Below are 14,347 nucleotides of genomic sequence, written 5' to 3'. Positions count from 1 at the left end.
TCTATTCTGGAATTCCAGAAACTCTCTTACATCACTCAAATCCTTTCTAGGACATTTGAGCATTTTGCAATAGGAGAACATAAAAGAGATGCACACTATTTCATTTCTGTGAGGAGTTGTCTTGGGAATAAAAAGTTTTTAACTTTTCTAGCACAACAGTGCTTATTATCCATGAAACATGGATTATTCAAGAAGATTAATGTTTTTGATATAAACTTTAGGTATTTAAAGGATAAGACCAACATCAGTCCACATTTCAGTCTCTCTTTTGAGGATAATCTATATTTAATGTAGGCTTTCTTGTGAAGGGGGAAAAAAGCATTATAGATAGTCTGGTTTAATTGCTAAGGAGCTGTCTCAAAATCTTTGCTACCACTAACTACTACAAGGTTCAAGACTATATGAATCCTAATACTCTCATCAGGAAAATAATGTGTATTTAATCTGCATGCTTAAATAACTAGGCAAATTGGCAGCAATTGGAAGAATCATTGCTATAAATGAGAGAGAGCAGTGCAATAAAACGGATCCCTGTGAAACATTTAAGTTTATTACAGAATAACAGTATGTGCAACAACCAGCATTACTTGGAATGTGTGAGGGGAAAAAATTAAACTTGCTTGCTTTTAATATAAATTGATGTGAGTTTAGAAATTAGTGGCCTGATCATGGGAGGTGTTGAGTAGCTGCAAATCCTACTGTAGCCCATGGGAGTTGCGGGAGCAGAATATCTTGGAGAATTGGGCCACCTCACTTTCCAACTATATGGAATGCACTCTGGAGACATTTTCCTCCTATGCAAGTCAGGAATTATATGATGAGGCATCCTAGAACAGAACATCTGTAAAGCTTATCTGGCCCCTTGGGTTTAAAATTCTGGATGACAGTACATGTGGGTTCTGTGGCGTTTGGGGCTGAGTAAGTCCTGTTTTTATACAAAGTTCAGGGTTTTGAAACCTTGGAAAATAACCAAGAACTAAAATTTTCATAAAGCAAGAAAAATACTGTTGGTGAAGATGAAGATCACAATTAACTGGTGCATGAGGACTGCTTTGTGCTGCTCCAGTTGCTCTTAGTTGGGTACTAAAAATTCCCCAGTGTGGGCAAGGAGTTGTAGGTAGTGTAGAGCTGACACCAGAGCTCCTATATTGTCCTACTTCTGGATCCTGGTGTAGGGGCTCCTTTACACCTGGTTGCTCTCTGGGGGCTATTGTCAATTAGCATACATATGAGTGCCTGTCAAGTTGCCTTAATTTACACCAAGGACTAGCCTGGTGCCCAAACTTCCCCATGATAGTGGGAAGGGAGGGTTGGTGGAAGAAGGAGACTAAAAGCTGGCATGAAAGCCACCTTGGCACACACTCAGTTTCTTTTTGGATTTGTGATGAACATTCCTGGAGAACTGGTGCCAAAGAGATTAAGCATAGGATTTTCAAAAGCACTTAGTATTGGCCTAACTACTTCCACTGAAGTGTATGGCAAAACTCCAATAGACTTCAATGGGAGCAGAGTTAGACCAAAGCATTTTGTTTTTGAAAATCCAACCTGGGGAGTGTTGCTCAGTCCTAGTAGAAATATTAATGGATTTGTTCACTGTAAATGGCAACTGAAATACATTGCATTTGTATGGAGATTATCATATCCAGTATTGAAGACAACTCTTATGGAAGAGGCATATCTGGCCTGAAGCAAGCCTAGGTTAAAGGTCTGCCTTGGTGGTTTGGATGTGTTTTAAAGCCCTCACAGATGTCATTCAAAATCCTTTACTTACAGATAAGGGGCAAACACAGGACAAAAAGGAAAAATGGCTTATCTAAAATATTGTGGCTGGTTAGTTGAACCGTATCTAAATCTTGATCAGACTCACTTTCTCTTATTTCCTAACAACTTTTAACAGGTCTCAGGAGCTTCTCCAGCACACATGACTGACCATAAGCAAGACCGGGAGCTCACAAGATTAGACCAAACCCACAACCTCAGAAAAGAGATTGCGGAGTGAAGATTCCACACTGGGAATGTCGTGGGTAGGGGTTCTTTCTGGATGACTTGGAAGAGGGATGAGTCTGTTGAGGGTGACAGAGAGAAAGTTGAGGATAGTGAGGATGATAGTTATGCAAACTGAACCATAAAAGACTTGGGTTTTGTTTCCAGAAAGGACTGAGGTGCAGACTGGTGTGCATATTTTACAAAGTGGTTTGGTTTACCCTTTATAAAAGCTAAGTACAGTCTTATTGTAGCTTATGTTTAGGTTTGAAAAGTGAGATTACATTCAGATTTAGAAATCGTTTAAAAGACAGTGATCTCTTAATAGGAGTGCAGCAAAAATTCTCATACAATAGCTATTAAAAGTAACGAAAGCCAGAATCCCTGTCTTCTGCTTTTTGACTTCTGTTGCTAAAATCAATCTAACATTTCAGTAAATTCAGAGACATAGTTTCCCTTTGGGTAGGATAAAAGAAAGTTGGTTACAATGAAGCAAGAAGTGTCAAAAGGGTTCAAAACTCGACCAGCATGATATGGAATTGCCTGAGGTACCTGTCAATATGTGCTCCTAATAGTCTTAAAAGCTCAAATGAGTGCTGTCATGAAATTGCCATGTTTTTTGTGAGTTCTCTTCTAAACAAAAGCAGATTCTAGTTCAGTTAATCCATGGGAAGGCTGCATGCTATGGTGTAGCTCTTCACGCACAGTGTCAGTGGACACTTGCCAAGAAGTGCACCATTATAACAACAAAGTTTTTTTTTTTTTTACAAAGATATCTGCATTGCTTTGAGTTCTGAACGTCACCTAGCCACATGGTGCATTTGGTATCTGAAAGGTGTACACCAGCTCATAATACAAGGAAAGCTCCATAGAGCATTGAACATGTATTCTTCTGTGCTATAGCTGGGATCCCAGAGGAGCCTAAGAAAGATAGGTGCCCAGTTCCTAATGAATTTTAAGGGCAGTTGAGTGCCTAACCTCCTTTGCAAACCCCAGCCCATTTGGTCCTCATTAAACAACCCATAATTAATAGTATGGCCAGTGATGCCATTTTTCAGGAATAATGGTACTTTTTTTTTAGGGCAACCAACTGGTCTGTGTTGTTTACATTATGCGCCAAAGTATCTCATTTATTAGTGTACAGGTGGCCCCAGTATCCACAAGAGCCATATCAATGCACTGCTTTATCTGTTCCAGTACTGCAATTTATCTTAGGTCACAGGTGTGCTCACAATGCTTTTAATTAGCTTTATCTATAGGTTGCTGCTTGGGGTAATTTTTCACATACTGTGGTGCTATCTATTAATAACATTAGCTGCTGCCTTAGATGTAGTGACCTAATTTCATAGGAGAATCAAAGCTCAGGTCGTCTACATCTTCTGAATGTGTAAATTATTCTGTTCTCTTTAGAGTCTTCTACCACTCCAACCACCATGGTATCAGAGTGACTTATGAAGTTAATTTAAGTTACTTCTGATGGGAATAAATTATGTGATTTTTTGTTTTCTATTTCATAAATGATAATAGGTTGTGAGTTGCTTTGAAGGAACGTAACTTTTACATGTGGATCTTAAAGTATCAAGGTCTGTAGTCATTCTTTCCATGACAGTGCGTTTCACCATCCTGAGCAGTTGCTAGGAAACCTCCCTAGGAATCTGTCTCTCCTTTACCTCTAGACTGAGAAGATTCATTAACTCTCCCACCTTTACAGGCTTTCCCCAATTACAGAGTATAGTCTATTTGCAACAGAAATAGAGCCGAGAGTTTAATCACATTGTCCTTTTCTAATCTTTACGCCGTAGGTTGTCCAAACCCTACAGTTTGTTTCATCCACTTCTGCCAGGGAGCAAACAGTCAGTATGGTGTTATGCAATTCACTGTATAAATTTCAACGGAGAGGTATATCAGGAAATATACACAAAAATGGGAACCCTGTACAATGCCTTTCATTTTTAAAAACGTTTGCCATTCAGCTCCTTTCACTCTCCATGCTGACTGTAATAATCCCCTTCCAGCGCAACACACTCTAACCACATCCCACCTTTAGTTGTGTGACTATAACTACCCTCTCTTGGAAAATAACCTATCAGGCAGGAGAATTCAATATGCTAAATGGACACAAACAATGATGTGACAGCTACCCGGTCTTAGTCTTTGGGTTAGGAGACCTGAGCTTTTGGAAGTGCTGCCCACTACCTATACCAAATAATCATTATAGAATTCAGTACCTCACAAACATTCTCTTTTAGGTCAATGTTACAGCACAAAAAGCAGATCATCTTGATTTCTAGTGTTAGAAATAGATGGCAATTAGCAAGCATCAAGAATCTGCAAATTCACAATGGGGGAGCAGCGAAGTGCTGATCCAGGACTTGCATGTTGGAGGTTGTCATAAAAGGTGTTCATCTGCAGCTGTAGTGTCAGTCAGTCTCTAGCTCCTGTAGCGTCTGTTGATGTGACTGTTCTTTGTGTTCGTGATCAGTTAAATCAATCTTACCACCTCCATGTGGGCCAATTTCCCATAAGCAGAGAGGCCATCAGTTTCCACTCCACAACAGTCGGAGTGCATAACATGACTGCTCAATGCTCTTTTTATCATTTACATTTGGCAAAAAGTGTATACCTTTGGCTTTCAGAAGCAGAGCTCTGCAAGCAGAGCTCTCACCTTGAGGCTGGACTACTACAGTGCAGGTTACTCTTGCCAAACCTGTGGAGATTGCAGCTAGCACAGAGCACAGTGTTCTGCTTATTAAACTGGGTGTCATACAAAGAGCACATTATGCTTGTTCTCTGTGATCTGCACAAGCTACTGGCCATTTTCTGGGTGAAGATTAAGTGTTATTTTTGAATGATTTGGGTCCCAGGCATTTGGAAAAACTGCCTGTCTTCCCTTATGTTCCAAAAGTGACTCCACAAATTGGATCCCACTGAAATCAACGGCAATGTTGCCCTGGGACAAGGATTTGGCACTAAGCATGAAACAAATCTTGTTTATTAATGTCATTTTGTTCAAATTAAGCTCAAATTCAAAACATACAAAATGTTTTTCCAGCTATTCCTGCACTCAGGTTAGCTGAATCTATGGCTCATATTGTATTGGAGTTAGCACAATAACCTTCATTAGTGAGATCTAGTCAGATTAAATTGATGAAATATCACAAATGTGTCTTGCTGGCAGTGCATATTTGATTAGCAAACTAGTTTATAGTGAATTTTTTTTTAAAGCAAACTAATGATTTTATACAGTAACCTCATGGCAATGGCACCTCTGTACAGTCAACAGTGATTGATAAATAATAGCATGATAAATTCTCTTAAATTGTTCTGACAACTATACATAGCCTATGATGGGCCTCTTGACTTCAAGCCGACTCCTGTTCATAAATACATTCAGAACAATTTAAATGCTGTTCAATTTTTAGTTTTGTACACCTCAAGCATTTGCTGTTTTTACGTTCTGATGTTTGCAGACTTCAAATGTTTTAGTTAATTAAAAATAAAACAATTACTTGTTTCACATTATGTAGTCATGCTCTGCACTATGCAGAAATCTTTCCCATAATCCAAAAATCTCAGGAAACAGTATTCTTCCCATTCCCCCTTTTACATATAAAGACAATTTAGAAGAAAGAAGGGTTGGTTACTATTATTGTTTATTAAGTATATTACATTAGCACCCAGAAGGATTCAGGATTAAGGACCACATTGTGTTAGGTGGTGTGCAAACACATAGCGGGAGATAATCCCTGTCTGAGAAATTTTATAATCTAATATAAGAATTGATGCTCATGGGTCTTTCTCCAGAGGCCTTCTACAGTATGGGAATATGAGAAGAGGAAGCGGTTGTTTGGGGTAATCCAGGGCTGGGAGCTGACAGAGTGGACCACATGTTCGAAGTTGCTGCAAAGGAGTCTGGGACATTGTGCTGAGAGGAAAGAATGGGTACTTATCTACATTAAATGTTCTCCAAGATGTGTTGTGCATATAGACATTCCACTTGAGGTAATTCTGTAATAGTTCTTTTACTGATGGTGGAACTTCAGATTGTCTGAACAGAAACTGCAACACAGACTTGCTGAAGCTGACATCGTCTCAAGATGCTTGAGTGATGGCATAATGTCTGGAAAAGGTATGTACAGATGCACATGTTGCCACTTCACAAATGTCCATTATAGGACCATAAATCAGAGAGGTTGACAAAGTGGACTGGGACCCAGTGGAGTGAGCCATTACTCTCAGTGGAGGAGAGACATCTGCCAAGCTTGATACTGTCAGAGATCCCGTGTAATATACGTTGAGTTGACACTGGTTGGCCTTTGACTCTCTCGGCATAGACTACAAAAAGCCTATTAGAGGTTCTGCACACCTTAGTGTGGTAAACGTAGAATGCCAAAGCTCTGCAAACATCTAAAGTATGAAGTGTTTCCTCAACTTAAGAAGAATGAGACTTGGTTAAGTACTGGGTCAAAGATTGATTAGGCCTTTCAAATATCTGGATCACCAGAGGGTGAGAGAAAACCAAGAATCTGTCTATTGGTGGGTAAACTGCTGAAATGCATGCCAGGTGAGCCCTCACAGAGATGACTGAATGGCCTAATGACTTCAGCTGTAACAAGTAATCTGATATATGGGTGATGTCCATGCAATGTGGTGATAGGTGTTGTCACTGTGCCCAGACAGAAAATCTCTTCCACTTTGCTGCATACGTGGTTCTAGTGAAATCCTTTCTGCTGTTTATCAGGATAGGTTGCACATCTGTGCAGCACAGTTTTCACTAGCATTTAGTCAGAAATTATCCACACAGAGAGACTGAAGAAGGGGTGCATGGAGTGACCTTGGTTCTGAGGCAGGAGATCCTCTATCGCTAGGGATCTATACTCAGTTACAAAGAGTAAGCAATCCAGGTCACAACTGTATTTCTAGCAGAGATCTCAAGAGTCCTATAAGAGATAGTCCAGTCCTGCTCGACGCTGGCAGGTATCATCGTTTGCAGTAGGCCCTTCTCACAAGACATCAGTGATCATATATGACGACATATGATGATCTACGAGCAGCAAAACACTTAAGCAGGTAGAATTTTGCACACTCCTAAGTTGAATGGGCTGCAAGATGATAAAGAACTAAAAACTGGGGTTGAGAGGAGGAATGAGAAGTGTGGTAATGCTTCTGTGTACACACTTCCCACACCGACATGGGGGCTCTCCCATCTGCACAGGTAATCCACCTCCTGGAGAGGCAATAGGTAGGTCAATGGAAATTTTTTTCCATTGATCTAGTGTTATCTACATGGGGACTTAGGTCGGCTTAACAATGCCAATTGGGGGTGTGGATTTTTCACACCCCTGACCAATGTAGTTAAACTGACCTGGTTTTCTAGTGTGGACCAGGCCTTAGGCACAAAGCTCATATAGCAGTAACTATCCAAATACTGTGCAAAGCATGCCTTCTTCTACAAGACTTTTGACAGGTATTACTGTTATCTAAAGTGACCCCCTTTAATTAGTGCAGCATTTTATGTCAGATGAAGAGTAAAGTTGTTCTTGTAGAACAGCTTGATATTTTAATGGATTCTGCTTCATATAAATCTTTGTTCAGCCTGTTTACAGTGTTTATGAATTACAAATTTAAAATTAATTAAATGAAAGACACACAAAAGAGTGAAGTTGGGGAGAAACTTGAAAACTTAGGGGATTGGTGGTCGGCTACGTGGTCGATCTCGATCTCTCTTCTAGGTCACCAGACCAAATATACCCCATGTCACTAGTGACAAAGTAGTTACCATCCAGTCAATGCCTGGTACATTGCATTAAATGCATTAATAAGTCTCTTTTCAAGTGTCCACATTAATAAAAACTACCCTCACAACTAGTAATTATTGGTTCCCTTATTAGTAGTCTCAGCAAAGGTCAAGGACTGAGTAGGCATAGAGACAAAACTATTCTTTTATGCCTAGGTTTATTCTTCAAGGTCAGGGATGAGGGACACCAGCAGGGCAATGCTGCTCCTTACTTGTAATGATCTATGGCTAAACACAAGAATTCATTCTGCAGGGCTGTCATAAACACTATATTAATTTAAAAATATATATTTAAAAAGAGCGCAGATGGATGAAAATACACACGTGCAAAACCAGGAATCCTCAGCTAGAATATCAAATTTTACTCATTAACAAAGGGTCCAAACTCTGGAGTACTCATTGATACAAATAAACATTAATGTCGATAAAAAAAAAATTCCAAGAAAACCCTAAATAAAATGTTTTGCAAGATTTCAGGGTTTGGTCCAAATGGAATTGAAGAAATAATAGAAATAAATCACTCTTGAAAATTCAGATTCCCATGCAACATTGCCTCTCTGAATTACAGAGATTGCTCCACACAGAGTACTTTGGTGGGCAAACAGGATGTTTCTAATGCCAAAGGATGCTGTCTATATCTATTTACATACTTGTCTAAACCTATCTGGTATGTGACGGAGTTACACACACTTTTTTTTTGCCCATCTGTTCCTTTTAAATCAATGGGAGGAAAAATGAATTCTGTAGTAGTTACCTTCAATGTTAGTTTCCTCTCCCTTTCTTACTATTCCCTGCATGCTCATCATCTTTCAACCTAACATTTTCACACTTCACTTCTTGCCAGTGATACATGTGAAGCATCGAAACTGATGTATGTACCGAATGTTTGCTAGTTCAGTAAGTAACAGACTCAGCACCTTCAGAGTATTGTTCTTTGGTCCCCAGTTTGAGAAATAATGCAATGTTATTTATAGATGACCATAATTAAAGACATAATACACAGTCAAATAAGGCAACAAGTCTTGTTAAGATGTGCTTTGTGTTTTTGATTGTAATCACTGGAGTATGGGTAATTTTCACAGGTGGGAATTTAGCATCAGTGTTAATAAACTCTTCTGTTTGTGGAATTACTTAGGAGGTAGCTTTGTGGAACTACATAAAGCACCAGAACGGTCATTATACTTAACACTGAAGCCACTCAAATAGCAAGAATGAGCAGCACAATCATAATGTTAAACCATCTTTACCCTACAGTGCTTATGTATTCTGGAACAACAAAAATTATACAGGATTATACTGTATCAAGACTTCAGCTGCACTGAGCGATCGTGTGAGACATACCTCTTAGGTCAGGTCTACACTGAAAAGCTAGATCAACCCAGCTACGTCACTAAGAGGCATGAAAAATCCATACCCCTGAGTGGTGGAATTAAACCAACCTAACCCCCAGTGTAGACAGCATTGACAGAAGAATTCTTCTGTAGACTTAGCTAATGTCTCTTGGGGAGGTGGATTACCTATGCTGAAGTGCTGCAACTATGCCATTGTAGTGTTTCAAGAGCAGACAAACCCATAAAGGTCCCTAATTTAAAGGGATGTTACTCATTTTAGTCCAATGTCCCCTATATTCCACACAAAACTGGCATCTCCTCACTTCTATCATTGAAAATTACTTTGCTCAGAAATAGAGAATTGTGAAGCTAAAGTTAGTGTCACTGAAGGAACACGTATGCAAGTAACAGCACTTTTCTATTTATTATTACTCATCCTTGAGTGATTTGGAATGTTGGGCATGCCCAGATAAAGGTGTATCTGTTGAGGACTCCCATAGTAAGAATGCACTTCACTAAGGGTTTTTATTTTAAAAAATAAAACCAGAGAAGCTAAATGCAATATATAAATAAATATTGGTAATATAGTAATATGAACCCAGACAAATTAGATTACAACGTTTGAGTTTTCTACTGTAAACTTAACTCTACTACATTCCATGTATATTAGAAATATTAACTTTTTAAATTTCCTGATTTTTGTGCTTGCTTTAGCTATGTTAACATTGCATGAATGTTTGATTTACATTTAATTAACAAGAACATAAGGTGAATTATTGGGCATTCTAATGCCAACCTCATTATATAAAGAGGTTTGTTTCCATTCAGAAAGTTCAAGCCTCTTTACATGGCACAGGTTCAGATTAGTTCACCAGGCTGTTTGACTTTATCTAATTGTTACATAGTTACGGTAACAAAGCGTAATATTTCAAAATGGTGAGAACAGTTTTTGTCACATGATTTCCATTGACTGTAATGAGAGCCGCAGAGCTAAAACCTCACACAATGTTTTGAAAATGAAAATGTTTTGCTTGGTATTCACAGATTAAAATATGTTCTGTGTGAGTAAAGAGCACATTTGGGGGGATGTGTTCATGGCTATGTAACTTACATCATCTGTGAAAACAACAGCAACATGAGTAATAACCGTAATTGAAGTTTTGGCTACTAACAAATTCTTGTTTTCCTTACTCATGCTAATAGATCCATGAAAGTTGATGGAATCATTTGTATGAGTAAGATGAGAATTTGGCTCAAAGTATCTTCTGTTTTCTTACTAGGATCACTAGATGCCTCACTAATATTACTGGGACTCAGAGCTTTACAGCTATTTTCTTTTTGATTAAAGCTGCTTGAATTAAGTCAAATGAAGTGCATTTAGTAGTTCCATTCGATAACATTTCATTTTACCTTCGGTGGATTTTTTTCATCTTTCAACCATGTCATATGTGGGAAAGGCTAAGTTATAAACAGATTGAACTGTTAGAACTTTACGGAAGATAAAATATGTTCACTTACTGCCCTGATGCTTTCAAAATGTCCGCCTTCCTTCTCAAAGTCAATTGGCTGCCCATTCAAAGTCCAGTAGAAAGTCACATCTAGTGTGTTGTCATGAATCGCTTTGCAACTGAGAACAATGCTTTCTCCAACGGTTAACTCAGTCCTCTTGGGAGTCAGGTCTATCCTTGTTGGTTCTTGAAAACAGAAGAATTAGTAATAATTAAATGCAGGTCTTGTGATATTCCAACATCAATATAGCATTTGCTTGAGTTCTGTTTAATTCTAAAAGTCTTGTCTGCCTGCTGGGCTGAAGGTTTTTTGTTTCTGAGTACACAGGGTCAAGTACACTGTGGTATGTGGGCCCACAGTGGGGAGGGAGCAAAGACTGGGGAGAGACAGCTATAATCTCCTCATCTTCATGAGGGCACAATCTCATCTAGTCACCACAAGGAATGCTGGGAAGGAAGACCCACTATCACACTGGCTGGTGCATTGTCCTCAAGAAATGATTTTTCCAACTTTCATAATTTCATCATGAGCCAAAGAATATTTTTTAAAGCATCAGCTCCTGGAATCTTGTGATTATACAACAATCTCAACTTTCATTTAAAAAAAGAGTATATTTCTAGCTCTCGTAGTTGCAGGGAAAAGTTTGAAAACCTGAACCCTAAAGACTCAAACACCAGAAAACAAACAAAAGAACCCAATATCATGATTTGGGGGGGTTTATTCATGATTTGCATATGCTTTTTATTGACAATAATACTGGGAATGTAGTCCGCAGCAGTATGTATTGGCTAGGAGCATATACTATTTTCTTTTAGAGAACAGCAACCTGGGACCGATAATAAAACCCTGCTTTGGCCCTGCTTTGAGCCATCATCCCCAGCAACTTTAGGACTTGATCCATCAAGGTGCAGAGCACTCTGGTCCTAAAAGTCACTGTAAATACACACATACCTGAACGTGTGCTTAAAAACTTTTCTGGATTGGGCACAGAGTACTCAGCAACTTGTAGGATTGAGCCTCTCCTATTGGGTAAATTGAATCACCAGCACCATTCTGCTCCCTCACACCCAAGTGTAAGCTTAGTGCAGTTAAGGATCTAGTTCTTTGTAATGGTCAAGTTTGAACTACTTCCCCTGGATAGCCAGAGGTTCTGTTTCTTCATTTCTAGAGTTATGTGTCAAAAACATATTGCTGCTTGCCAGTGGAATGTATCCCTCATGTATCTTTTGAAAATGCTCTCTGAACTGTCAATTAGTCATTGCTGATTTATAACTCAGAGTGAAGTGCTGTGTAAATTTAAGATGACTGATCTCTTATCAATAAATTAGACTTCATTTGTCTAAATAGCAACCCAGTGGCTGGGAAACTAGTTGTAACTGAGTAGTTAGAAAATAGGCAATGATCTGCTGGGTTTCTAATCTAACCATTTCTTTTTAGGATTTCTATGGCTAAAAATAGGACTTTATTGCTATACTTTATTCACTGTGTGCATGTAGAAAGGATAATTATTTTTGGCAGCTAGCATGTCTAACAGCCATAGGTATATACCTCCTAATTTTTCTCTCTCTTTTCTTTTACACACAGAATTAATTTAATAATCTGGAAAGGTTTAATTTATGTACTAGTTTTTCTGACACATAGGTATCATAAAACATTATGGGCATGTATTCAACAGAGGGGAAGCAATTGTTGGCACAATCTTTGGTAAACTCTCTGGGGGCAAGTACTGTCTTTTTGTTCTGTGTCTGTGCAGCAACGGCCATAGCACAATGGGGTCTTGGTCCATAACCGGGGCTCCTGGAGCTATTACTGTACAAATAATCAATAATCTATAACAATATAATAATAATAATAATAATAATTAATAATATAATTAATAACTAATCGGTGTGGTTTTCCATACCTTTAACAAATACTGAGGCTACAGTTTCTGCTGAACCAAACACATTTTCTCCTTGGCATAAATACCTTCCTTCGTCAGATTTGGAAGCATTCAGGATTTGTAGGCTCCCATCTGGAAGAACAGTTATCCTGAAAATTATAAAAAAATGTTTGTATCCTGTAATAGCATGTACCAGCTATCTCAAACATAGGCAGATTCCATGGTGTTATCTTTTAGGGTTAACAAACAGGATTAAGAATGGCTGCCACTGTGTGCAAGAATGATCATTGAATCCGCCTACTTAGGAAAGGATGCAATACACCCATTTTATTCCCTCTGCCTCTTTAACTCAAAATAGGCTCTGGGAGGAATCAGTGGATTAGTTCTCCTTTGACACTTAATGATGGTGAATTTTAATTGTATTTTTGTAAAAATATGATCCTTGATACTTTATCTTTAAAACTTGGCTACTACATTATTGTTGAGTGGTATTTCAATATTAAGCACAAGCTATCCCACCTGAAACTAACAGTGACCTTAAAAAACAAATCTAAGAATTATGAAGGGTAAAAAAGTAGAGGATGACAGGGAAAGAACATAAAATTAATTGTATGTGGCCAAAATATGATTTATAGCACTTGCTATACACAATGCAGGACAGGGATGGAAATGAGTTCTGGTGACTTCTGTTTACCCTTTTTTTCCCCGGAGTATTGTGTGGGCCTGATTCTCCAAACTCTGTGAGTAACTTCATTGAAGTCACTGGATCTCATGAGAAACGTGCAAAATCACACCCTCTGTGTAGGGTGGTTGAAATTTTAGCCTGGTCTAAACTGTGCTAGAAAGAGAAATTTGGATTTGAAAAGATGGAAAATAAAACACTGTTGCCACTTTTAATATTCCAAAATTTAAAATTATGTCCTCCTTCTGTGATCTCCTATTCAAGTTTTATTATCTTTTTTATTTTTTAAGTAAAACTTATTGAGTGAGATTCACCCATGTGACACGAGGCCAGTGCAAGACCTACGTATCACTTAATTCCTACTATGAGGGCATTAGTGGGAATTAATTGGCATATCAGTCTTGCACTGATCCTATGCATAGGGGAAAATTTCACCCATTGTAGATTATTATATAAACCTTTTGTGCTCCTCTCTGCCTACATGCACTCATGCAGTCTAGCCATAGGTGGCAGGAGAAAGGGAAATGCATCTCCTGGGGACTCCTTCCTATTTCCCAGTCCTACAAAAGTCTAAGTGCATTTTCAGGTGCTCTGTGGGATTCTGCCTATTTGAAGGGGCAGAAGTGAGATGATGTTCTTTACCAGATAGTTCCTCCGCCACAAACAGCAGAGTACATTACTGCAGAGAAAGCCTACAGTAACTTACATTGTTTTGTCCTTCATGTTGTGGACATTCAAGGAGCAATTATAAGTAGGGCAGCAGCCATCCCAAGTTCATTTGCATCTATAGAATCTAAGCCTGATTTTTAAAAAATGAGTCCTTATGGTTGTGATGAAAACCTTTCAAATACCAATTAAGTGCAAAGTGATGCTGTGCTGAATCTGCGGCAGACAGAGAGGCTGAAACAATAACTGCAGGAGAGGTGTGAATCCCTCTTGTCCATTCATCTCAAAAGGATACAAACTCTGAAGACTGTCTCTTGGAGACAGTATCATTAACATCATATTTGATAGGAAGGGGGTGAGATGAGGAGAAACCTATCTCTTCAAATCCCAGGAGGCATAAGAACCAGGAATCAGTGGGAGCTGCAGAGTGTCAAAGAGCTAAAGTGCTTCTGAAACGAACACGTTGTCCATTTGCTCTCCTCTTGGCCTGAACTGCT

At 38.7% G+C, this 14,347-nt stretch overlaps 1 protein-coding gene across 3 annotated transcripts in view; it reads right to left on the bottom strand.

Annotated features, from left to right (window-relative positions):
* Positions 1–14,347, bottom strand: part of CNTN5 (contactin 5) — a 975,836-nt gene that overhangs the window by 77,846 nt on the left and 883,643 nt on the right. For all 3 annotated transcript variants that reach the window (XM_073337877.1, XM_073337885.1, XM_073337894.1), the window contains 2 exons: positions 12,524–12,651; positions 10,630–10,805 (listed from right to left, as the gene is read on the bottom strand). In XM_073337877.1, the coding sequence (XP_073193978.1) occupies positions 10,630–10,805; positions 12,524–12,651 (304 nt within the window). The remainder of the gene's footprint in view (positions 1–10,629; positions 10,806–12,523; positions 12,652–14,347) is intronic.

The sequence above is a fragment of the Lepidochelys kempii genome, chromosome 1 (genome assembly GCF_965140265.1).
Source record: "Lepidochelys kempii isolate rLepKem1 chromosome 1, rLepKem1.hap2, whole genome shotgun sequence".
Lineage (NCBI taxonomy): Eukaryota > Metazoa > Chordata > Testudines > Cheloniidae > Lepidochelys > Lepidochelys kempii.
This window is presented reverse-complemented; position numbering and strand designations above follow the sequence as displayed.